This window comes from Necator americanus, chromosome III (genome assembly GCF_031761385.1).
Source record: "Necator americanus strain Aroian chromosome III, whole genome shotgun sequence".
Taxonomy (NCBI): Eukaryota; Metazoa; Nematoda; class Chromadorea; order Rhabditida; family Ancylostomatidae; genus Necator; species Necator americanus.
This window is the reverse complement of record NC_087373.1, coordinates 13,037,929-13,064,266: the sequence shown is the minus strand read 5'-3', so window position 1 is coordinate 13,064,266 and position 26,338 is coordinate 13,037,929. Positions and strand designations below refer to the sequence as shown.

The following is a 26,338-nucleotide window of genomic DNA, read 5'->3' as shown; positions in this document are numbered from 1 at the left end:
TTAAGGAGCATTATTTGCCTCATTTAGCCTCTGCTATTGTTGTATGTGAGCACTTTACAGTAATCTACAGTCGCTCGACAAGTAATCCCTGAAGTGTGCATGCTCGTTCCTATTCATACACAAGTGGATTCATAGCGTGAACCACTTGTTCGTACATGCATCATTGTTCTCTGTATGATTGACGATTTTCGAGTGATCAATTATGCGTATCCCCTGATTATCGACCATCCACACCAACTGGTAATTATCAAAGCTGAGGTCAACCAGTTCTGAACGCGGGGTGATTGCGAGAAGCCCGAAATTAACCACTGCAAATAATTGCGAGAATTATGCGATGCAGTTTCGATCGACGACTTCGTTGACTTTCGAGAAATAGTTGATGACTGCTTCACAGCTTTCATACTCGGCAGAGATCTTCCAGGATTCAGAAGGTGAATGGAGGGCAACAATGGATGGAAGTCAAGCGATAGTGAGGTGAAGGTACAGGATGCTATGACTTCGTGGTTCCGTAATTTCATTCAATTATCAACGATTTATCAGTTTTTTTTTAAGTCGATCTATCCAAACATTTTAAGATTTGAGATTCATAGATTTCTTTCAGATCATAAAAACACCACAACCAAGGTTCTTTAACCCTTATTATTAATTTGAACAGAATAATCCTTGAAATAGAATAACTTTTTAGGATTCATTCACAAGTTTGATTTATTACCTCATTTATGTATCTACCCAAGGGTGCTTCTTACAAGTATAGTGTTAGTTAGTTATTAAAGTTATATAGGGTGGTCCCTTAATGTGCGACGGGCTATAGAAGATCCAGAGACGTGGTGATTTGTTGAGCCAAAGAAACTGGTAAGGGCACTGAGTGGACCTTCTGCAAAATTGGGAACGGATCGCGCGCATCCTCAAAAAATCCAGAAGGGATTGGATACTTGTGCTGAAGCTAAAGGCAGTACTCTTTACGTAATGTGTGAGAACTCACGCAGAATCTTCTGACTATTAGATTTTAAAATTGATATTTCTTATTTTGATCAATTGGTGCAAAGTTGTGGGTAGTTTTTGGCGCCACACTTCGTGTGAACCACCTTTTACACTATTACAAAGCCAAACAATGACATGACCAGAATATTAGGAACCACCCTCAAACCCAACGTGTTTAATGGAAAAATGAAACAATAAAAAGAAAGAGAAAACGATTTTAACTAAAATGTTTTGGAACTATTATAGCACATTATCAGAAAGAAAAAAAAAATGGAACAGATTTTTTCAGCTCTTCAACTATTACAATTTTTATAATTTGTTAAACTAAGAAGAGGAATAATTATAGATGGTTAGAAAGCCGCTAATTTCGCACTCCATATGGCATGTTGTTGTTGTTGTTTGTGATTTGATACTAATAGCATGTGACGCAATGACCGTCGGATACTGTAGGGACGGGTCCAAGATCAAAAAACACATTAGTTCATGAATTTTGACCTTAGTCACCTTTTAACGGTTCGGATATCCTACCATCTCAGGTTTCGAACATTAATTCCACCATGGAAGGTAAAATATACGTATGGACTACTTGAGGAATATGCATAGACATATTCCTTCATATTTTATTCATTTTATTTTTTTTATATCTTATTCTTATTTTTATGATTCGGTTAGATACATAGATAAAAACAAACGAGTGGAAATAGCTAAGTAATGAATGTGAAACTTGCTAGATTTCCCTCGTTTTCATGTTCTAAACTAATTTTGAACCCTATCTTCATCCATTTGTCCCTCCATAATATTTTTAATGCCCCTCCTCAAAAACACTACTTAGTATTTTTCTGTACTCAAGTTCTTTCGAGATCTTTCTTTTGAGTAAGGAAATCAAATATCTACTTGAAAACCGTCAACAAATAAGTCATCGTCAGCAAAAACAATTAAAAAAAACACTTTCAGAAAGGATTGTTTAAAGATTGTTTGTTTGTTTACACAATAAAACTCTACGATGCCAAGATTCAAAGAAGGTCGAACCTGGGACTTTCAGAAAAGGTTGTCAGTTTTTTTTTTTTACAAAGAGTCAAGCAGAGCACCTTTAGGATACAAAGTTGAGAAAAGTGACGCTGTAGACGACATGCGGCTGATTCAAAGGGAATCGAAACAAATACTAAAAAAAATGTGCTTATTGTGACTTCTTTTTTGCCTAAGACAAACCGATTACTAATCGATTAAGTAGCTTTTTCACACTGGGCCACAACTGCATTGTAAAGTTCTCAGGAACAATTGAAAAGCATCCTGTAGAGAGGCAGCAACATGTCCGGCAAGCCTTCATTACCGTAATTTTACGCGAGTGGGCGTGGCTTGATCGCACCCCCCGTCGAGCCGCATATAAAGCGTTCCGGATGAGCGATTGCCGTTGGATCCCCAACGATTAACTGGTCCGGCTGTTCCCTTTCTGCAATTCCGCACTAAAACTGCTAATGGACGATTTTAATAAGAAGAAGCAGCGACGATTGAAGGCTAATGGACGAGAACGGCAACGAATGCATGGTCTTAATGATGCATTGGATCTGTTGAGACAGGTATTGATCGTTATTGATCCTTCGGCTGTATGATTTCACCTTTTCTGATTCTTTTGTGACTCGTTTACAGTTATGTTTTAGTACGTACCAATCACGGCACAACATCAAAAACTCAGCAAAATTGAAACGCTTCGACTAGCAAGGTAAATAGATCTTTCAACTCAGCCATAACAATTCCGTAAGCGAAACATTTTTGGATCTGGAGAGTCAGAAACTAAGATAACTGTTTTTTTTTTCAGAAATTACATCCTGGCACTTCAAAGAATGCTCCAAACCGGTAGACAACCGACTCCACTTGAATATGCGCATCAATTATCGATTGGTCTTAGTCAAACTACTACAAATATGTTGGCAAATTTGCTACAGGTGGGTTATTTCACAAATTATTCGTCATGTATTAATCAGTGATAGAAGTAGCGCTTAAATATCCTTTTTCTGAAAATCCTGCGCTGCTTTTCCGAATTTTCTCTTTCACCATTCGGTTTAAAATGTTCTCTTGAGAAATAGAAATGTGAAGATTAGAAGATTTTCTATATTTTCTACAAACAGATTTAGGTGATTCTCAAAGTAAATCTAAAAATATGCTTTTCGTGAATATAGATATATACAAATAATATAGAAATATTCAACATAGATAAATATATGTAAATAGTAAAACGCACTAGGTAACGGTAGCTAGAATAAAATATGTAAGTAATTTTAAGAGGAGAAATATTGGATAGCAAAATGTAAAGACGATCGAAGGATATAGAGGAGATTTAAAGAATTTTGATTATTTACCACTTCAAATCTCTTGTGGAATTCCCGAGTAAAATTAGAAAAGAAGTAGTTCAACGAGAAAATTCGGGGCTCCGTCACAAACTGGCGCTAAAAAAGATAATATGGCTGCATATTTGATTAAAAAGACCACTATTAGAAGATCGTTTAGACAATTTCGTACTACAGCAAACTCAAAACACAAAACTATGTTTATCATTCTTTCTACACGAGTTTTCTTCGTCTTGGATGCACGTGCACAAAATCCACAAAGCTACAAAATGCAAATGCAAAAATCGCATATCGTGATTCCTTTTCGAAGGACCTTCTCTTAAAAAAAAAGTTATGGTTTTCATATAATGCCGCAATTTCTTAATTTTTCAAATGTTTAACTCTCTAAATTTTATTTCTATCCCACAACTACCCGAGGAAATTTTGTTATTTTTGCAAGGATTTCAGTTTGTTGCTTCCAACTTCCCATCACCCTGCTTCCATTGTAATTTCGTAGTTGTCTTGAACACCACATTGATTAGTATTACCATGATTTTTTATGTGTTAGGTAGTAGAAGTCATGCACATATGATGCATATGATTACGGTACTATTTTTTTAAATATATTTAGGCACTTTTTTTTCGATACGTTGACGGTGAGAAGCGCTTTCTTGTCCCTTTCCTCTTGTGCGAATATTATTACAAACGTTTGTCTTTCCACGTTCGTGCTAGTTCACACTAGTGATACCTTGAAATTCAAACCTCACATACGGTAAGACCTAATCTTTCTCGGTCCACAATATTATACTGCAAATGATGGGAAAAAAAAGAAGAATGTTTAGGTATAAACAGCTGACATAATATTCCTCATTCATCACTATTACGAACAAGACTACTTTTCTGCACTTGGTAACCATAGAAAGAGAAGGAGAAGGACCATAGAAAGAAAGAGAACAGTTCAAAAGCGCGAACTTTGTAAAATTTCAAACTCTCGCCATTTTTTTTCCAAAATGCAAACAAAAATCACTACTCGCCATTATGACTTCGACTTTCTATCACGCTTTAAAAAATTGCTTCATCATTCGAAAAGTTCTGTCTGACCTTATGATTGGATACATATTTCCCATTGCAGCACCGATAGTTCTAAGTCTTTTCGGTCATTAGTGATCGGGAAAGTTAGCGCAGCTAATATTGAAGTGTATTCATACGTAGTAGCAGTAACTAACCACAAAAAAGAAACAAAAAAAAAACAGAAAAAAAAGAACTGCACAAAATGTAAAACAACATGGAACCTATTGGTAGAAGGTCAGAAATAATGCAGAAATAGTAGAAAAGATAAAAAGGATAAAGTCACTGGCGTATCAATCCAAAAATAATGCATAAATAGTAGAAGCTGCTTAGAAATACAGATTTCTCCAACATGGATTTCTAAGAATTGATGAACTAACGATTTCGACGCTATCGTATTCTGAAAAGCCTTTTTCGTGTTCTCATCTTACGAGCAGCAATTTACGAGGCAATCACAATCCCTTAGCAATCAGCGCGCGGACTAAAGGACCACTCGTTAGGGATTGGAAGGTTACCACAGTTACTTGTGGTTCTTATGTTTACACTACAAAAACGTTAAGGAAACTATATCCCGAGTAGAAGAACGTACTTTACCGTTCACCTACTTCCACACATTTTGATAATTACCGTATTCAGGTGCAGCCTCGTCTACTTCTCACCGCTGCCCCATCTACGTCTTGTGCGGAAATGTCGGTTGTTCCACCGCCCACCATATACCCTCAAGGAATCCCATATCCTGGAGACTACAGTGGATCGGAGTCCAGTTTCGAAAGTCCCAATAACTGCTATCGATATCAACCTTATATGCAATAGATTTCACATTTCTAACGTGCAAAATCCTCTTGTGAGCTTGCGCAAAAACTGTACGGGTTTCATTGTTATTTAGTCACTGTTCTTTATTGTATTATAAATTATTTATGGACATCACTTACCCGTTGAAAGAAACGAAAAAAGGTTGCGATTTAACAATTGAATTATTTTGATGCCTGGTAAAGGTACCATTGGTTGAGCAGTCCGTAGGACACGTACGGTAGTTTTCAATCGATATCGAGAAGTCCCGGCATTCGGTAATTCTGGCATTAATCTCCTAACATGCTAGTGTTTATACAACTAATATAACTGATGTAATTACAAGAAATTGGAGTGGAAGTCACAGCAAATAAGGAAAAGCAGGTAGGAATTCCAGAAAAAAAAAGACTCACTAGTGCTTCCGTTGTTCTCATCAAAGTCGCATGATAAATCAATCGTGACGGACAATGACTGGCTTCATTATCAGTTTATGTAAATTAAAAGCACAATGGACGATCCACCTTATCAAATTTAGCCTCTATCTTGTTTCTTTGTGATGTTTTAAATGAATACTGTAGTGAGCGCATCATCAGAAAAAAGGGAGAACTGAAGCCACATAGACTCACATAACATAGCACGGGTAAAGTGTCGTTGGGGGGCACTCAGTAGCGCCCTTATTTCTCGAAATAAATAATCAAATCAATCGGAGCCGTAAGGCCTAGGCATTAGTCTTAGAGGATCTACGACATGTGAACTTAAGTTAAAGTTAAAAGGATAAAGTTTCTGGCGTTAATCAATCCGCTTGGGATGCGCCCCCACGTTCACTTCAATTCAGGATCGTTTGAGGTTTACGAACGTGTAACTGGCCTATACAATGACTTGCGGTGGCTAGCCGATGTGTCAGGTCAGAGTTTTTTCCTCCCAGACCAGTCTGGTACCAATTTATCGACCCCGGAGGGATGAAAGGCTCGGTGAGCACTAGGGCGGATTCGAACCTCCGATCGATCGTGCAGGAAGCGGAACCTCTAGCCGCTACACTACACCCGCCCTGAACTTAAGTTACTAGGAGAAAAAAGTAAGTTAAGAGCTTCGGGAAATAAGGGCGCCACTGGGTGCCCTTCAACGACACTTTACCCCATAGCACATTTTCTGTTCCACCTATAGAGGACCCTTCAGGTGAGCAGAGCAAGCAATGGGAAAAATGTGCGTTAGTCGTGGAACCCATACTGTTTTATCTGGATATAACGGAGTAGAACATGAATTATGGACAAACCGGTGCCTGAAAGAATGTGGTGTTACGGCTGATCATCTGTTACTGTTGTTACATATAGTCGGGTCAGAGCGACATGAAGCACGGACAGTTGAGCAAGTGACTGCGCTCAAAGTGACTCCACCTAGATTCCAACCGCTTTCTCCACCGCATCGCTTCGAGCGCAGCCGCTTGCGCAACTGTCCGTGCTTCATGTCTCTGACCCATCTATAGTCTTTGTAAGAGAAGCATTGCACCATGCAGCATTTATGATTACATTTCCCGTCATTCCCGTAGACAATTGCTACATCTTCTAGCTCATTGAAAGACAAAAGAACCAGAGTCTCCAAAAAGTTTCACCACACAAGAAATTGCATATGCCAGCATTGAGGAGGAAAAGTCTGATTAGGCGAGACGAGCACAGCAGAACTTTAACCCAGAAGAGAACATTGATTTAAAGCAATTAGTCCTCGCGAAAACGCACGCTTAGAAACTCCCAAAATCATTGAGAAAGCTAGCAGCACTTGCTTCTTCATTCAGTATAGCTGTCAGCTCAGCCATTCCGATAATTTATTACCCTCTCTTAATTGCAGATTGGACAATTATACCGTCACCATCATCTAATATGCAGAGAAAAGACACACCTGCAGGTTGATTTGAACCAATAAAATCTACTCTCTATACACGCGACAATTTTATTCGAAAATGAAACAACATAAAATAAATATCTCCTTGAAGGAAAAAAAAACTATGAAGACATTGTATTACGAGGAGATCTTAGTAGGAGCAACAAAGTAAGTACCGAGAAGAAATGTAAGAGCACGTCGCATCGGATTGAACTAACAAAACCTCGAATTAGCATCCAAACAAAACATTGATGCATAACAACTTGAATAATGAAATAAGACACAGCAAGATAGACTGGGCTAGATTTCCTAATGGATTTACTCTAAAATACACGCGATATTTAAACCCGTGGGTCCAATGCTCATTCGGTCAAGACGGCCTCCATTATTGACCTAGAACATAAGCATGAATGAATGATCAATCGGTATGAATGAAAAATATCCTTCTCAAATAAGTTTGAAAGCAGCATTTCACGAAATTAACGATGTTGGGATCGCTTTACGAAAAGAAAGGGTTAGCGATGTAGATCATGAGTATGAAAGGAGGCAATCATGTTTAATTTCCCTAGCTGTCCTAAAAAACGACATTGTTGGTCGAATTTTCTAACGAAGCATCTAGCAACGATGTGTGTCACGTCACTGGATGCCTCTTTGGGAAATCCTATCGCCAAAGCTGTTTCGCATGCAGCTTTTCAAAGCAATTAGGGAACACTGAGAGTGATCGTGCTCATACTCGTGCTCTTCACCCCTAGTCCTATCCTTTCGAGGAGTGATCACAACAGTCACACTCCCAGTGGTATGCCGCCTCTAAAAAAACATCTCATAAGAAACGGCAGAACCCAAAGATCCTGAGAGTTTACTGGTTTCTGCAACAGTTTCTGCTGCTTAATGATTAAAATCTCTCTCAATGAAACGTTACCATGAATGCAAGTCAATTGAAAGGAAAATGTTCTTTCTATACTTGTAAGCGAAGGCTGTAAACATCATTCTTCCTAATTCTACATTCCAAACTGAAAACAAAAGCAGAAAAAGGACAATACTTGGATCCACGAAAATTTATCTCACTCTTCTCAGCTATTTCGTTATTTAGTAAATTATGAAAAGAAACGAACATACTCTAGCAAATAAGATGAATGCCCACTTTTGTCATTAAATGCACAGTTTGTGCAAGTGTGTGATTCAATGCCCCAAATCTAAAGCCAGATAAGAAGTTCTATTGATGATTCCTTCTTCTGATTTCCGAGAAGAAAGCATGCAGTGTTTTAAAGTTCCGAGCACACGGCATCCACAATAGAGAAATGGAGTCACGCTTTTGAAATAGTAGAGAAAGAGAAAGAGAATAGCAGCGAGACAAAATCTTAGGTAGAGCAGGTTTTAAGGTAGATAAGACGTAACGTCTTTCTTGTATGAATTCCGAACTATAAAATGAAAAAATTAGTCTGAAAAATGTTAAGAGTATCGATAGCACGCAGCACTGTCATCATAGAACCATTATATCATCGAAAAACTCAATTGTGCGAAATTGATAGGAAGCTTAGCACCATACCTTAGCATGGTTGACGAACGACAGGATGGCTGAGAACAAATTCCTGGCCCCTCTAGGAATTGCGGCACGCGAAGGCGAGCCATCGGCGTCATTGAAGACAAAGTCAAAATGGGGAGGGGAAATGTTGCTCTGCAATGATTTAGTGATCCAACGATACCGAAGTCTTTAAGCTCAACAAAGACAAACACTCCACCATATGCAAGTAGAAACTCTCTGCAGCTAAATGAACAGCGGTCGGTCTTTGCGGGGTTTTCAAAGTGTACAATGCAGAAAATGGCTGCGCTAACCTAAACGAGAAAAGTGACCATGAAGTATGAGTCAGGTAGGAAACTATGATTTTTGAAGTGGTTCCCAACAGTACCTACACGACCCCACCAGTGGGTTTGACGTCAACTGGCCGTCCATATAAGCTGAGAAAAGGGAGAATACGAGCATAGCATCGGTGGGTAATTGATCATTCCACGGTCTACGAACTGCTCGGCCAAGAGAAACTGAAATGCCAGTTATCATTGAATTACTTCTTAGGATTACCTGATAAATAGGCCTATATCGAATGTTGAATTGAAAATGTTCAAAATACATATACATGAACCAGGAAGCAATCAGCTGACTCAAATGAACAAAAATGTCTTAGAAAGGGGAAAACGTTTGTGCAGGACAGAGATAGGAAAATCAGCGAATATATCTCATGTAGAAATGTCTCAAACATTCACTGGAAGAACGCGACTATAAGGTGTAACAGAATACATAATTTGGAACAAAATAGTGTCCGCGCAAACCTTTCTCTTGAATCGGCTCTCGCCCGCCAGTATTCCAACTGTAATCCATCATGAATTTGTCGGCAGCCAGCTCTGAGATTCGTCCAACCAGATAGGCCTAAACAAGTTGTTTATAAAAAGAAAATGACTTTTCATTAACTAGTAACCATCGCCTTCCTTCTCTTTCGAAGCAAAACAACAAAAATTTCAGTCGCCGAAATAATAATATTTTGTTTCTCACCTTAAAAGATCTAAATACAGAATGATCGAAGTAATTAGCGAAAAATCACAGTCATTAAAATTGTCATGTTATTAACATTAACCAGGAGCAACGCTTCTCGTAGTTACATCAATCTAATCCAGTAATTCTCTTCTTCTACACTAAAAAAATAATAGAAAAGACGAAACATCCTTACTTGATTACTATGAACAGAAAGAAACGGTAGAATGTAAGGAAGCATCGTATCCAGAAGCTCTGGGCGACTAGTCATAGCAGACTGGAGTATGTCTACTGATGACACCCCGATTTTTAATGGAGGACTAGAGTGTTCCTAAAATGAAATTGTTCCTGAGTAATATATAGAAGACAGATACATAGATAAACACAAACAAAAAACAAGGTCATACTTTCTCCAATTTGGTATTCGTCTCCTTTATACGTTTATCCAGAGGGTCAAGAATAGTATTCACAATCCAGGCTCGGAGCCGTTGTTCCCCGCGAACAAGATCTGCTTCTCTCAGGGATGAGCTGGAACAACACAATCAGTGATTGTCAATAAGATGGTATATTCGCTCAAAATTAAAGTCTAACTATACACCTCTTCGCATCAATTTCAGTAGTTACCGGGAGGGAACCTGAACCTGCAGATGCCATTTGCCGCTCTGGTGATGACATACTCATGCTTCGTCGACGTCTTTCGATTGATTCACTACGTCGAAGGAGAATACCCGAGCCCTGGAAAGAGAAATATAGATCTTTCAGATGATCGATTCTCATATGTGAAAAAGCATCTATCATATGGTCTGAAAATATCTTGGAATCGAAGAATAATGAATCTCACGATTCAGTGACAGTGATTGTGGAAAATACTATATCTATTTTCTTCAGAAACAACCAGCATCAGCACTCCTACATTCACTGCATAAGAGGATAAAGTGAACTACAAACAGAGTGTGTGGAACCTTGGTTCTGTTATTTTAGGCTTCGACCGTAATGAAAGTGGGAATTTGCAACTAATGGAACGAGCAAAATTACCTTCCTAGGACTATGTCTTGCATGTTGCAAGGTGTACCTCAGTCTAGTCATCTCATCTTGGCCATCACCCTCACTACTTGCTGGAGACAGGATTACGCGACTTCCTGGTCCCATTTTCACAACAACTGAAACATAATGGAAATAAAGCAACCGTATACACTGTTTGGACTAGAAGCTATCTGATTTCCTTACTATTCTCCTTTAAATCCGCTGCTTTTAATTGTTCCGACACCTGATACACTCTTCTGTCTTCAGGCGCTCCAATATCCAGGACGTTGAAGTATGTAAAAGAACCACTTCGCGTTGAAGAAGAGTCCAGAAAAGTCGATGCACTGAAACTTCAAAGACATTTTATAAAACGTCCTTGAGTGACAATTTTCGATGGTTGGGCAACTTACTCCTTCGATAGAAGATGTTCCAATTGTTCTCTTGTATGGATGCTATCGAGTGATTTGTTGTAAGGACTGTTTCGTGGCACCACGATGTTTGAAGAATAACCATGGATAGAAACGTCACCAAAACTTCCAGAACTCAGATTCAAAAGATGCGAAGACTCGTTCAATATACTAAATAATGACAAAATCAATAAAACAAATATAGAAAGTAAAAGACACTAAAACATACTGCAGCTATCGCAAAAAGTAAGTTATAAAAATCAGACAAAAAATTGAAACTAGCGCGCATCGGAAACTGGCTTCAGGTTAATGTAGCTCAGCAGAAAATAGTGAAAGCTACCAATAAGTTTTTACGCTTCAGCACAGCAAACGCAAGGAAGGAGTAGGCTGTTAGGCTTCCAAGCACCAGAAGAGAAACAGTGATAATCTATATACAGTGCATGCGTTAGCACCGAAACATTATATCGAAGACCGTATGAAGTATGCAAAAAAAGGAAAAAAATCAAGCACGATCTCTTTGGAAACCCGGACTCGAAAAGTCAATCATTGTGACCCAAACGCAGGATATTACTGGGACACTGTTCCTTGCAACAGTAGAAAAATGAGCAGAACTGGTGTTCTTGTTAGCAGAAGATCACCGTGAACACTCTTTCGACAAACTGACGATTCAAATTCGAAGTTGCGGCACCAGCGTAAGTCTTCACTATTTTATCTGTTTACGCTAATATCCAAATACAATGGAAAGAAGGTCGAATGATCCTAGTAAACGAACTTCGAGAGATTCTGTAGAAAAGATTACGCCAAAACTACAGTTCTCAATGTGAATGTCTCCAAACGCCTCAAAACGTTCAAACTACTTTCGTTTCATCCGAAACTCTTGTCCTAACTAAGAGATAGAGTTTCGTATGAAACGAAAAAGGGACGGTATACTTGAGTTCGGTATGATGCCAAGCACCGAGCATGAAATCTCAGAATTTTTAAAGTTTTCTTTTCGGGTGAATGACAGGTGGAGCCACCTAACGGTGAGTACAACAATAATCGTAATAGACCATGTCATCGTCAATCGTCGGTTTTGCCTAACCGATTTGGTTGTTGACTCCACAAAAGGAGGGATCAAAGTCCCCAAAATTGAAGCCTTTTACAATTGCCACCAAAACCCTTTCTTTTCGTAGCAGGGCTATTTGCTCCGAGCTCCGAGCTTATCCACGACTAGACAGTAGAGAGGGGGTAGCTCACGAACATGAGTGTAGTCACGGTAATTTTTTTCAGCTATCCAGGAATTCAGTTTGGCAAACAACTTTGGCTGGATTAGTGGCTCCAACGATGCAATTTGTTACGGGTACTAAAACGCATTCAAAACACAACACATCTAGCTCAATCTATGTTAGTTGGACTGCAGATGTTGAACGATAACGGAGATACCCGCGTTGAACTAAACGTGGTTACGCTCCTAGTCGTGATCTACACACTCACTCCTTCAATGATCCCAACAATGACAAATTTCGCGATATGCAAACTTTAACGATAGTAAGAGAACTGGCGTTCGAAAGTCGCTTGTTTTAGTAAACTTCTATCTTACAGCGAAACGTAATTCAGCAGGAGTAACGCAAGAACCAAACAAAAACGAGCTTATGTTTGCACGAAGCATAATTTCTGAGGATTTCAAGACTAAAAATCATATTGCGTTAGATTATCATAGTGCCGCTTTTGGACACCTAAATGAAAGGATCACTGCATCGAGGAGGTTGTTGAAGAAAGTGAAAGGTCATTTTTTCCTTTCCTTGACCTCATTAAAAGCAAGGTATCTGAGAAGGATAAGGGGATCGAATGCTAACCATTCTGATTATTTTCAAACCTGGGTAACCTCAATTGTCAATTGCTAATGTGACGTCTGTCTAAGCAACTTAAGGATGGATTAACACAATTCACCAGTACAAAGGTGCAAGTAAATCGAAAAAAGCGAAATAAGCGAGCAACAGTTGGCTCGAAGGGATTTGATCTTAAAGAACGGTATGAAGATATAAATAGCAACAAATCCTCACCTCCGATTCGGCGTAGTATATCCTTGATTTCTTTGAATCTGATGTCCTTCCGACAATGTCCCAAAGTGGTGATCCTCCACCCAAGAAGTGTCAGCACGATTTGATGTGTCCATAACATACGATGTGTTCAATGTTCTAGACGTTTGATGTGAAGAAGGTGACGGTAAAATCATCCCAAAATTAGCTGAATGGAGTCAGGTGAACATTTAGGTCAGTATGAATCACAAAAAAAAAGGATTACCAGGAATTGTAATACGGGCTGATTCCGCGTTGATGAGTTGATAGAGGATCCATAGAGTGACACTAACAATATAGAGCAGAAACATGTGCTCACAAATGATAATTAATGAACATGGAACGCAGCCACTGAGAAAGAATAGCCCAATGCTAGACCCGAAAGTAAAAATCTAGAATTAAGAAGCAAAAACTTAGTATTATTCTAGAAGTAACCTTGAAATTTAACTAACTTCTAAGCAAAGAACAGCCAAAGCGATACACCAAGGAACAAGGGAGGATTTCAAACGCCATGACCTGAAACAAGTAGAAAGTAATACTGGATCATGAAAAATCACCTGTCAAAACACTTTACCGAAGTCACCTGTTCATTGAAGCAGCTTTTCTCCGTGACTCAAGTTGTGCTTCTGGGGAAAACTTTGCATCGTTGGTACTCTTCCCCGCAGAAGTAGTGGGAGTTTTGAGAAATGCTTCACGCATCTGAAGAACAGTTGTTAGCTAAGGAAATAGGGCAGTGTGAGTCCACATAGTCGAAGCAAATGGATCTTAGTTTTGGTGCAATTGCGTAAGCAGTTGCTCTCCTGGTGGGACCTTCACCAGCTTCAATCATGCCTCGTAGCGGAGCGTGAAGATCACCGCGAGATTTCGAGAGCACCCGCGTACACATTGCACCACAAGTCAAAACCTTTTGACCTGCACCAAATCCTTAATTTGAGATAAACTTAGCGTGCTTGGTGTGTTCAGGATGTGTTCGTCTATTTTTATTTCTAGTACTCAGCAAAAATGTGACTTTTCATCTATCTCTTGGAATACTTCTTGGTTCACACAAAAGTTTCTTATAGTAGGCTCCAAAATCTTTTTTGCATGAGTCATAGAATTTACTTCACAGATATAACAAGGCAACTCCATTCCGAAACAATAATGAACTCTAAGAGCAATGAGCAGCTGCCTAGTTTGTTCTATGTACTAAAGAAGCTCTCCTAGGGACTAGGAAAGCTTGGTTAGTACATGGCCTAAGAATTCCTCGTTACAAAGAGTAGAAAAGACGGTGAATAGAAAACAAAGTGTATGAACTGTACTCAGGAATAATTTCCTGAAAGGAATACTTGCCCAGTCTTCCAGCGACATCACTATCTTATCGTGGATAAAAGTACAAGCTTAAGCTACATACTGGTGGACATATGTGGTTTCATAGTTTATCTTGGCAAAAAAAGCAATTCTTAAATCTGCCGAAAGAACAACAATGGAATATGACATAATAAAACAAGAAAGCGATAGTGCAAAAATGCGCGCTCAGCGTGATACCAAAGTAGACAAAGTAAGTGCTAAGGATCAGTTAGGAGAAGATATCCTTGCAAAACTAGTGATAATAATTTTGAATCAATTTAATGACGAATTGTCGCGCTCTAATCAGATTATGAGTGTGTCAGTACAACGGAAATGGTACCATCCGCCAATGATACGTTCAATGGGTCAACGAATGTCGATTGGGGCAGGAAGTGACGATGGGAGGGATCGAGTCATCATGACTGACTCGTCTTCCGCACACATCGATGCCAGCGATGTCGTGCTTCTTCTCACAGTGTATTTCCAAGTCCGAGTTTGCTCCAAATCGACTTATATGAAACTGGGATCGCCTTCTAGAACATTCTACGACGTCCTCATATCCTTTTCCCCACACACGCATACCCATCCACATACGCTACAATTGCGCGCTCTAGCCCCACATTTGCCCAGGAGGTGGATAGGAGCGCCGCGCCGCCAGGCGAGGTGGCTCCGGAAGACGTTCCAGATACCAGCGCTTCTAGTACTACCAGAACTTTCGCAAACTGCAAATCCTATTTTTTTTCTTAAATTTACAATGGTGTTCGTTAGAAAAGATCTATTTAATTATATGATTACAGTATGGTTGGCATCATATCGCGGGTGGTTAGTGGAGGCAGCTCCGTAGCCCGTGGACTGCTTGGAGTCCGAAATCCCCTCATGATCGAGTCGTCGGCAGGGTTTAAGGTTTGTAATGATGCTTTCTTTACTTAGTAGATACCGCCAAGCTATGAGTATTCTGACCTTCGGATGTCTAAAGCAAAAAACATTAACGAAGGTCCTTTGTAGACATCGTATTGGAGCTTTTTTTTCCTGGAAGGGTTCGTTTTGTTCATAGCAAGCCTTCTCACCATGCATCGACCAGAATCCTAGTAAAATAGACGGTTACGATTCTCCGAAACTAATTAATCAATCTATATTCCGCTTCATGCATGGATAATTGCAGTTTACATTTTTCTCAGCATTTGTAATTTCTCATATATCATAAGGGAATAAAGTCTGTAGTTTATAGTATGAATGAAAATCAAGAGAAGAGGAATTGTAGTGAAACAGCGATGGGGAAATTGACGGAACATTCGACTTTACGGTATCTGAAAGTTGCAGCACATGTCTTCGACCTCTGCTTTAACCATTCAGATCTTTATGGCTTCAGTGCTTTTTTTTTCTAGTTCTTTGCCTGCTCTGGAAAAGAGTCAGGTAAGAAGTAAGTTAGGATCGAATGCCCTACCTATCCCGGCTGCTGTTAGTAAGCTTTTGTCTTCGATCTATATCGAAAATCTCGAGAAACGTTTCAAGTGAAGGAACTGATGCGATCGAATATTTCCCCTTGTTTAACAGACCATGTCATATTTCCTAGCCAACATGATAAATCATGTTTTTTAAATTGCTAACGTTTAAATGTGTCTCGTTACAAATTAATTTTCCACACTCACCGGTGGTGCGGTCTCATCGTGGGTGTTATGTGAAGCATTTTGGGACTTGAAATCGATCAGATCTCTGCGGAAGGGTTTAGCACGAAAGCCTTCCCTCGTAATATAGTTTCGGCCATATCTCTTGAATTTTCCTGGTTATTAGCTCCCAAGTGATTCAATCCAAGGACGTATGGCTAGGGAAGAATTCTGGCCCATTATTCTCAAAATGAATCAGATTTACAAGATCCATTTAGTTGTAAAAATGAATTTGAGATTCACAAGATCCAATTAATTGTAGGTGAAAGCTCGTCTAAAACTTCGATGTCGTAGCTGTTACTTCATCCGAGTCAACGGTAGATTGCACGTTGAATGTAATGAACATCCACGACACAAGGCCAGGGAGATTTTCAACACAAAACTACTTTGGTGAAGTGTTTATTCATTGATTGACTCGTGTAGATAAATACTTTAGTACGTATGGTAGTGTATTTGTGTGTTAATTGCTTCAATTGTTTATTTGTCATATCATTAAAAGTTATACATCAATGAAATAACAATAGATGTTGACAACAATCTTCAACAACACGCTTAAAACAACTATGTGCTCTAATTTTGCCTAATCTTTCTGAAAGGGAACGTTTAGCAAAAACGCACAAAATAAAGATTATTTCTTTTCTCCGTACTTATTTGGAATACCTTTTGAGTCGAAGAAGTCGCTGAAATGGATTTTATATTCTGTTATATCGACGAATTTTGAGCTGCCTCAGAGAAGGACACAAAGCTCACGATATCTCTCCGTCTTTATGCATTTGTACCATAATATCACATCCACCAACAAATTCTCCCTTCACGTAAACCTAAAGTTGTATTTCATAGTCAGATCAAACCACCCTGGTATAGAGAGATCACCTACTTGTGGTATAGTTGGCCATTCGCTGTAAACTTTGATGCCCTCTCTCAGTTCAGCATCCTCCAAAACGTTGTAGTCATTAAACTTCACGTTGTGGAAGTCTAAGACCTGCAGACAAGTTGAATTCAAAGTTTTTGAAGGAAGTAAATAATAGCTGATACGAACCAGTTTGACATTTCGTGAGAATCCGCACATGGGCTCTTGTTGAGTTCCCTTCATAAATACTACGACATCACCTGACTAGAAAAATTGTCTAGCATACTACTATTACAATTATGTTCGATGAAAGCTAGAAAATCAAGTGGGAACGAAAAAATGTTCTGCAGTCTCACCTTGACCATCTTGTCAATTTTATTCCTGACTTCCTCTGAAAGAGTTGACGAGGCTGCTGAGCAGAAACGGGATGCAGAAAGAAGTGGTCGTTGGAAGATACGCAACATTTTCAAATCTGAACCGATCTCGAAGCAAGTGCACGTTGAAAACTAGATCACGAATGCTCTTGCACGATCACAAGGACTTATAGAGTGGAGGAATTTCGTGGACATGAAATCCGTTGGATAAAATGACGAAAAAAATTGTCATTGTTATGATATTATTGCTTTATGGCATTGCTTCGTTGAGAAGAATTAAGTGGATTTCGCTGGCGAAGCTTCAAAATGTTGCGAGAAACCAAAGTAGAAACCAGAGTCTACCACAGTCAAACCATCACGACGTGAAGCTCGATGCAGTTATAGTTAGGTCAAAACGACATGAAACACGGACACCAACCTTTATCTGCTACCAGCTATGCTTACAACGATGCACTTACAGTCATTTGGAAGCGCATATGAACCGCTTACGTAATCTTGCGTCATGGGCTTCATAGGACGTTTTGGCCGGGTTATCATGAAGGAACTCAGAATAATGCGTCAACCGCGACACTATAGTTGGGTCAAAACGACATGAAGCACGGACCGCTACGTAAGCAGCTGCGCGCTCGAAGCAGTGCGGTGGAGACAGCGGTCGGAATCGAGGTGGGACCGTGGTGAACTGCAGCGATGGGTGGCGGTAGCGACGATCCTTACACGATCCGAACCGCTACGCTCCACCGCGCCGCTTCGAGCGACTGTCCGTGTTTCATGTCGTTTTGACCCAACCATACGTACGTTGCTGCGTTCGAGGCGGCACTGTAAAGACAACGGTTGAGATCGAGGTGAGACCATCATGACTGCTGCAATAAGTGGTGCTAGCAAAGGTATTCTCAGTCCTAAGCCCTCATAGCTTCTTGTGCACAGGCTTACATAACTCCACTCAGCTTCATGTCATTCTGACATGATTATATCAACTAGCAAGATGGTCAAAGGTCTAGCAATGAAAATCAAGAGAACGATATTCGAAATTAGACCAAAGTTCGAGACAGATACAAAAAAAAGTAAATCATTGCATAATCTATCTCCACTACCATCGTCGTAGTGGTTTTCCTAGAGCTAACGCAAGCTCATCCGTGTTGGCCTATACAATGACTTGTGGGGCCAGCCGATGATCAAGTCGGTGTTTTTATCCTCCCAGACAAGTCTGGTACCAATTTGTCGACCCCGGAAGGATGAAAGGTTTAGTGAGCATTAGGGCGGATTCGAACCTCCGATCGATCGTGCAGGAAACGGAACCTCTAACCGCTAAACCACCCGTGCCCGTAGTTCTATTTATCTTACACAAATACAAAAAGAGCAGGCGAAAGGAATATAACTCCATTGAAGAAAACTATGGTTTTTAACCATACCTTAAATACTGGAGATGCCGCAAAACACGAGAACGATTTATTCAACAGAACACAGAAATTGAACGATCGTTGATGTTACAAGCATCAACCCTGGATTTCTTCAATTTCTCCATATTTTTCGACGCTGACTGATCTTCGCACACAGTACAAACGATGTATTCGTTGAACATTTCAAACTCATTTCCACTGAATGCCCTTCACTTCTTCTATTCGACATGAAAACATACGTATTTAACGAATTGCTTGACCTACTCAGTAATAGAACGAGTTGCCAATGCACAAAAAAAGTACCTCACGTGGGTATTTGCCACAGCGCTTCCAATCGACGACAATGCAATAACAGCCAGAAATCTTACTACAACCCATTTAAAATGAACGAGGTTGTATCTATGATTCAAAGAACAGGTCTGTCTTATTCAACTATGTCAATTACAAAGGCGTTAATATTTATCCGGTAGTTATAACCAGTTTGTTCAAAACAACGAATTAATCATCCGATTCAATAGAGGGAATCATGAAGAGAAATCGCTTGAGCGTTCACCGCAAATACACGCACACGCAGTTCCATAAATTTGTCCTCTCAAAGGAAGTAATCCGGTTGCGGTTTCTTGGCTGGTGCACCACGATTTTCCTATAGAAAATAATCTCATGAAAAAATAATTTTTTTCATCTAAATTCAACCAAGATCATATTAATACCAAAACAATACGTGCAATACGTGCAATGAGATTCTGATAATTTCATGCTTAGTTGTACATCTAATGCTGCGATCTTGAACTCACCTGTGGTGCGGCTTCAAATATCGTGAATTCCTTATTTAATTGCTCGTCCAATTCTAATATGGCAGCAACATTCCCGCATCTAAACAATATCGCTAAGAAAGAAAAGGAAAAACGTACGTATGGCTGTGAAAGGAAGGGAGAAAAAAGTCTAATAAAAAAAAAAACAAAGGACGGCTCTTAAACCAGGACCTGAGAAAGGTAGCACTTCGATAGCTGTGCGCCGTCTTCTTGATACTTAGTAGAATTAGACAAAATTTTCGTAAGTTTTAAATAGCGGGGCGAAAAAAGAGACAGACAAAAAAGAACAACTTCAGATAGAACAGGTAAGAGCAACAAAAAATAATAAATAAATAATAAGCAGTGATAGGAAGTGAATAAGTCGACAAAATACAATAGACTATACTAAACTTCTGCAGTAGACTAAAAGTGTTCATCTGACCCAATCTTTTTGGAGGTATATGCGTAAAGAACCAAACAAAAAAAAAGCGACTCGTAGTCATTGCACGTTTAACACCTGTCTTTGTTCTTATAAAAAAGTTCATTTCGTGAGAAAATGCACAGACGACGAGATGCCAAAGAATTTGAAATGTGATTTCGCATAATTAGTCATTTATAATTAATAAAAAGTCATGGAGCGTATTACAAAGGATGTCGCTGTACTGAGAAAACTAAAAAGTGAGACTTCAATTCAGATTCGCAACAAATCAATTATGATATAGACATTTGGTTACTTTTAAGCACGAAAAAGCTTTTCCACGAGGAACGTCGTAAGAAATTGACTGACTTCACCACTTTCATAGGAACATAACTTCTAGGAGGAAATATCTTTTCTTAACAGTGATTGATTGTTGTTTATTTCTGAGAATACAATGTTATTGCTCTACAATGAAGAAGAACATTTTTTTTTGGCAATTATCATATTTGAATCCATTTTTTTGCTTTTTTTCTGGAAATTAAATTTATGTTCCTATGAAAGTGGTGAAGTCAGTCAATTTCTTATTTTTAAGTCAGTCAATTTCTTATTCATTTAAGCTTATTTTTCTTCCAACTAGTCTCCTCTTCACCCCGCTAAGCTTTCCCCAAAGAAAGGACAAGTCACTTACTGAGTTTCCCAGAAAGCAATTCGAATTAACTTTTTCACTTCAACCAGGAAAATCTGACAAAACTTTGCCCAGATAATAGACAAAATGGGATAGCTTGAAAAGTTCTCTTGCACACTTTTGTAACTTTATTCCAGCACTTTTCATTGGTAGATTCTACTTCCGGAAGTGACATTCAAGGTTTTGCAAGCTACTTTGTGCAGCCTCGAGCTCAGCGTCTCTTTCCTCTTTTTAAAACCTAATCTTTGAAGTTCCCCATGCTTTTTAATCTACCACTACTACTACTTGTTAATATGCCCCTAGTAGTCAGACTGATTTTCTTTCGATTCATTTTTGATTTCATTTCGCATTCAATTTGTTACCATTATTACAAGAAATTGTTAGGCAAGTACGTTGCACATGAAGATTAACTGCAAATTTTCATGAAGATAAGAAAAGTTTGACATAAATATAAAGTTATTTCAAACATGAGTATAAGCGTCATCCTAATTTCGTAATAAAACTACTTATAAACGACGTAATAATAACGTCGAATTAACACAAAACTAACCGATAACAGTAGTTTGGAGCCGACCATACTGTTAAAACAGTATCATTGAAATGCCATTTATACCCTTCCATGACAAGCTGATGTGCCCTGCATATGAGATCAACGCCGTTTGTATCGCAAAAAGTCTAAATGAACCTTTGGTGGGGCATTTAAATGAGCAAAGAAAATGGTTTATCAATTAATCAGTAAGTTTGATATGTGAAAAAATAATTAAGAATTATCAATTTTTCACGAATTACCTTGACAACGTCAGCACCAAAAAGGTATCCAGCCCCTCGTGGGCTCATTCCCCATCCTACTGATGAATCTTCTGGATCGGACCACAATAGATCACACATGGGACCATCATGCGGCACCTACAATTGCACAGCATTCTTCCACTACTCAATACATTCTTTTCTTCATGATCATTAGATAAAAAAATGATAGCAGTCATCAAAATCCAATTATAGACATAAAAAGGTAAACCGATTACCTCTTGTTTCCTATCAATGACTCGTATTTGATCCAGTGTTTGAATAGAGGGAGATAATCCTCCATGGACGCAAAACGCCTGCGAAAAAATATTGGGTATTGGGATCATGGAATAAAGTAAACTTTAAAATCACCAACAGTACCTTTCCATCAATTACAGCTGAAAGGGAGAGGTAGTCAAAAACCTCGGTGCATGCTTTCCAAACGGCGGCGCTTCCATACTTTCGCAGGCACTCATCATAGAAACCATATACCTTTGAAAAAAAAGTGTTGTAATATGTCAGCGAAGACATGAAAATGATTTCTGGCAAAAATAAAGTCCGTGCGATTGTATAAAGGATAAAGCTTCTGGCGTTAATCAATCCACTTGGGATGCGTCCCCATGTTCACTTCAATTCGGAATCGTTTGAGGTTTACGAACGTGTAACTGGCCTATACAATGACTTGCGGGGGCTGGCCGATGTGTCAAGTGAGTGTTTTTATCCTCCCAGACAAGTCTAGTACCAATTTATCGAAGCCGGAAGGATAAAAGTCTTGGTGAGCACTAGGGCGGATTCGAACCTCCGATCGATCGTGCAGGAAGCGGAATTCCTAACCGCTATACTACACCCGCCCTATGCGATTGTATACACAAGAAAATCTATTTCTTCACAATGCGCTCATTTCTCAGCAACTTGTAAACACATCAAGGTTCACCAAGGTATTTCGGATTTGTTTCCAGAAAAATTAGAAAAAATGGATGCAAATAAGTCGTCCTCTAATATAATAAGTCCTTGCGTACCAGTTTTGCCTTTTAAGTGAAAACTGAAAACCTAGACATACACACAGACACAGGTACACAGACAGTATAGCTTAGATACATAGATAGATGATACAAATGAGAACTTTGTTCTAGGTTCTAGCTACAATGGCAACAATGTAGAATTGGATCGCATAACTCTATATAAACACGAAAGAACGAAGTGTATCGGTTTCTATCAGCAAAGTTTTTAAGCACATGGAGCAGCCTAAATTTTAATCTCACAAGTTTTTTTTTTTGAAGCAGCGAACTGAAAGCGAAATTAAGCGGTTTATTGTCGTGGTCTTGTGCAACATGCATATTCAAATTACTGAACAAAACGACGCCCCGATAGAATCAAGCCACTGCAAATAAATGAGTTTCAGAAAAAATGGTTTGATTCCAACTTCACACTTACCATCCACCAGATATTTAACTCCTACACTGAAACCTTCCAGAGGTAGTATCAAATGTAAATTAGTTCATGTTTGTCTTCCTGAAGCTTCATCCCTTGAAAGTAGCATTCGAACTCCGACAGAAAAATAACTAAATTTTTCATGGGAAAGTATTTGTTTAACGTTGTTTGATATCGACGTACGTATGCAACTCGAGACACAAGATGCAAACATCGCTAGTATGTAGCGTAATCGATCCTCGTTAAATGTTGTTATATGTCCAGTAAAGCGGTTTCATGATTATAGTCAAAAAATTTAACATGTATAAAAATAATGTGCTGAAGTATCGCTTACGGTTTGTATTGTATAGAGAAAATGCAGAATAATTGCATGATAATGCAGGCATCAAGATAGCTTTTTATCGATCATACTTCTTTCAAGTGATGAGGATCCCTCGCCAACCGTGAAAAAGTGAAGGGACTTCCTTCACTTTTTCACGGTTGGCGGAGGGATCCTCATCACCTGAACTGCACCCCATGAACCAGTACCCCTTCACTTGAGTAGGGCCCTGCTATTCCCCATTGCACCTATGACTACAAGAACCACGATCGTGTCCAAATGAACAGAAATTTACGGTTTTAGAGGAAATGATATAATGGACGACGGCAAGTAAATCATTAATGAGTTAAAATAAAGATGTGAAGGAAGAATCCAACAAAGATGACCCAGATAAAACGTCAATTTCCTTCAAGGAAAAGCAATTGAAAAGCTTTGATGGAGTTAAAATCGGCTAGGTATTAGAGAGAACGCTTAATGACACAGTTTTCAGAATTATACATCATGTGGACACAATATTTGAAGAACTGCAACGAGAAAGGGTAGTGGTTGAGCTTAGAAAAAGAATGTAAAGATCCTAAAACTTTCGCTTACAGAAAGTAACTGGAATTTTTAAGCAGAAGTGAGATATTGCCCATGTTCGACTGTCTTTGAATCTCGGCATGTTGAAACGAAGTTTCAATATGCCGAGATTCAAAGACAATAGATGTGAGATATTTATGATACTAAACCCAAAAAGAAATCCGCTCGGGAACTTAAATAAATCAAGGAAATCCAATGGTAGGAAATTTATCTCAACATTGACAAAAAGAAATAAACACTCGTTAATTCTCGACGGTTATTCCTCACAAATTTCGAAAGAACACGCACGGCATAAAACACAGAAATCCCATTTGATAGAAATTGATTCCCGCAAACAAATTAAATATCAATTTTCCTCAACTGCGATTACTTGAAAAACGAAATAATAAAGCAAGAGTAACAAACAGGAAATTAAAACAAAAATATGGTACCTGTGTGATTTGCCTGCTTTCGTGATTCCCTCTAATAAGCATCATCCTATCCGGATACCGGACTTTTAACGCGAGAAGCAGCAGGAACGTTTCTACTGAATAGAATCCTCGATCAACAAAGTCTCCAAGAAATAAGTAGTTGGTGTCGGGAATCTGACCGCCAACCTACAATAAGAAGAATATTCTGCGATGAATGGGTCATTACAAAAGTAAAATATCACCTTAAATAACTCCATGAGATCATAAAACTGTCCATGAATATCACCACATATCTGAAAGAAGAGAAACTGCTTATACACATATGTAAATCACAAACAATTATTTACAAATTACCGTTACTGGAGAGTCTATAACTTGAACATTTCCTTCTTGTACAAGGATTTCGCGGGCTTTGGAACATAATGATTTGACGTCTTGTTCAGAGATTAGTTCGCATTTCATGAGCGTCTCAATGTGCCTGGAAGAGTAGGTTGTAAGCATGGAATCACTTGCTTAAGGGTGCCTCTTATCATCTGTATATGCTTCGAAAACGAACTTTAATTCAGGAAAATCGGTGATAGAACTAAAATCATACAAAAAGATGAATGAAAGGTAAGTGTGGAAACAACAAAGGACAACAAATTGTGGATGTTACAAGAACGTGAACGAAACACTAAAAAAAAAGCAGCTGAAACATGATGATACCACCACTACAAAAACAACAAAGCTTAAAGTCAAATCAAAGATGTAAAAAAGATAATTAGAAACTTACTTATCCAAATCATCGACCGACATTTCTGGGCCTGCACCGGCGGTCACCGGAGAGTCTGGCCGAACCTCCGAAGAGGCCAAATCAGCGATTGAAGTGGCCATTACCATTTAGGCTACGCTATAAAAACAAACAATCAATACAATCGTTGATAAGCGAATTGACGTTTCAAATAAACGGACAGTCCGATATCGTGAAGAGAAAAGAACCTACAAGCATCAGAATTCGACAAGAAGGAGTGAAAATACAAGAAGACAATAAATCAACTTACTCGAAATCAGCAAACACTTGAAAATCAGTGACCCAGAGACCGTAACACACTTGCCAATGACAAGAATTCGAATTTTTTAAGAAAAAAATCATGGCTACGGTACCAAATTGAGGCGGTACGTAGTACTTCTGCACAAGTCAGAACCTATCGAGGTCTGGAAAAAAACAGCCGCCGTTCGACTCGTGCTCGTCGAATAGGATAGGTTTCCGGAGGAGTTCTCTGAGTTTTGGGTCCTTTCGTCGACGATTAAGTAATCAGAGATATTATTTTAGAGATGTAATTGCAAAATCTCTCAGGGATCCAGTTTTTCTGACCTCTAGAAGTTCCTTTTGCTCAGGTATTTCCTCACAAAAAGAATCGCTTAGAAAAAAGTAGAATAATTTTCAAATCATCAGTGGAAATATCCCACAGGTACTGAGTAGCAGTTTCTGATCATTAACCGGCAAGTCCTAGTCAGTTATCTCTAGGAAATGTAGGATAAATGAATGTATCACATAAAATGTAGGATAACCTACAAACTAAGTCATCTTAGTCTGTAGGTTATCCTACATTTTATGTGATACATGACAGCGCAATGAAGGATCCTGCTGCTAAGTTTTCTTTTCATAAAGGAAGAAAAATGAAGGATGAGGATTGAGAGATCAGGATGAACCACATTGAGGGATCATTCTGAAGAGGAGGTAGCCTTCTTTTTTCAGCCCAGCTGCCGTAGAATAGAATAGAATACATGAAATTCAAGCTGATCCCGTCTTGGGTAAAGTGTAGTTGGGATGCCAATCAACACCGTTCTAATCGAACTATACTTTAAGAATACAAGGAACTTTCATAGAGCACAAACACCGTTCCTAACTGATAAATGGTTTTCCCATTTGAGAAGGGAATAGTCCATTAATCGATAGGTAGTGAATAGCTGATTCGGTCAGCGCTCTAAAACCTGAGCATTGGTCTCAGAGAGGATCTATGACATGGAGACTAAAGCTGCTGGGAGAAAAAAAGGAAGATAGAGCTGGAACTGCGAATGCTTTAGCTTTACCAAACTCTCCAAACAGGCTTAGTGAAATTATATCATGTAGTACCTTCAACGAAACCAAAAATGGTCTGAGACATGGCTTCTCCGCAATCCGCATTTGACAGTTAAGAATGGTCTTTGCACTCTAAGAACGTTCTTCGCACTCCAAAGCTCAAGTTGAGTGTCCCCCTGCCCACAATCACATTTTCCC

The 26,338-nt window shown here is 39.0% G+C and overlaps 5 protein-coding genes across 7 annotated transcripts; 2 read left to right on the top strand and 3 right to left on the bottom strand.

The window, feature by feature from the left end:
• Positions 1-2,456: 2,456 nt before the first annotated feature.
• Positions 2,457-5,186, top strand: RB195_009432 (uncharacterized protein; the record flags this gene model as incomplete). Its single annotated transcript, XM_064189980.1, has 4 exons — positions 2,457-2,558; positions 2,640-2,701; positions 2,798-2,924; positions 5,010-5,186. The coding sequence occupies 4 exons, from the start codon at positions 2,457-2,459 to the stop codon at positions 5,184-5,186; spliced, it is 468 nt and encodes a 155-aa protein (XP_064047563.1).
• Positions 5,187-7,355: 2,169 nt separating this feature from the next.
• On the bottom strand, positions 7,356-13,747 carry RB195_009431 (uncharacterized protein; the record flags this gene model as incomplete). The annotated part of the gene is made up of 15 exons (XM_064189979.1): positions 7,356-7,430; positions 8,584-8,712; positions 8,777-8,870; positions 8,945-9,074; positions 9,363-9,459; positions 9,758-9,892; positions 9,969-10,089; positions 10,160-10,296; positions 10,597-10,721; positions 10,789-10,928; positions 10,995-11,162; positions 13,034-13,217; positions 13,275-13,440; positions 13,501-13,564; positions 13,632-13,747. 15 exons carry the CDS (start codon positions 13,745-13,747, stop codon positions 7,356-7,358), a joined length of 1,881 nt encoding a protein of 626 aa, XP_064047562.1.
• Positions 13,748-15,172: 1,425 nt separating this feature from the next.
• RB195_009430 (uncharacterized protein) lies at positions 15,173-16,432 on the top strand (the record flags this gene model as incomplete). The annotated part of the gene is made up of 2 exons (XM_064189978.1): positions 15,173-15,277; positions 16,301-16,432. 2 exons carry the CDS (start codon positions 15,173-15,175, stop codon positions 16,430-16,432), a joined length of 237 nt encoding a protein of 78 aa, XP_064047561.1.
• A 234-nt stretch (positions 16,433-16,666) lies between these two features.
• RB195_009429 (uncharacterized protein) lies at positions 16,667-17,799 on the bottom strand (the record flags this gene model as incomplete). 2 transcript variants are annotated; one of them, XM_064189977.1, is made up of 6 exons in its annotated part: positions 16,667-16,718; positions 16,789-16,859; positions 16,916-17,020; positions 17,078-17,152; positions 17,245-17,360; positions 17,721-17,799. In XM_064189977.1, 6 exons carry the CDS (start codon positions 17,797-17,799, stop codon positions 16,667-16,669), a joined length of 498 nt encoding a protein of 165 aa, XP_064047560.1. The 2 variants fall into 2 exon arrangements, with proteins under 2 accessions (XP_064047560.1, XP_013302658.2); XM_013447204.2 differs by lacking the exon at positions 17,721-17,799 and having other exon boundaries at positions 17,245-17,352.
• Positions 17,800-19,251: 1,452 nt separating this feature from the next.
• Positions 19,252-24,957, bottom strand: RB195_009428 (uncharacterized protein; the record flags this gene model as incomplete). Of its 2 annotated transcripts, none has more annotated exons than XM_064189975.1 (10): positions 19,252-19,302; positions 19,454-19,532; positions 21,104-21,228; positions 21,343-21,459; positions 21,579-21,656; positions 21,721-21,831; positions 24,100-24,264; positions 24,321-24,371; positions 24,433-24,556; positions 24,851-24,957. In XM_064189975.1, 10 exons carry the CDS (start codon positions 24,955-24,957, stop codon positions 19,252-19,254), a joined length of 1,008 nt encoding a protein of 335 aa, XP_064047558.1. The 2 variants fall into 2 exon arrangements, with proteins under 2 accessions (XP_064047558.1, XP_064047559.1); XM_064189976.1 differs by having other exon boundaries at positions 24,851-24,873.
• Positions 24,958-26,338: the final 1,381 nt, after the last annotated feature.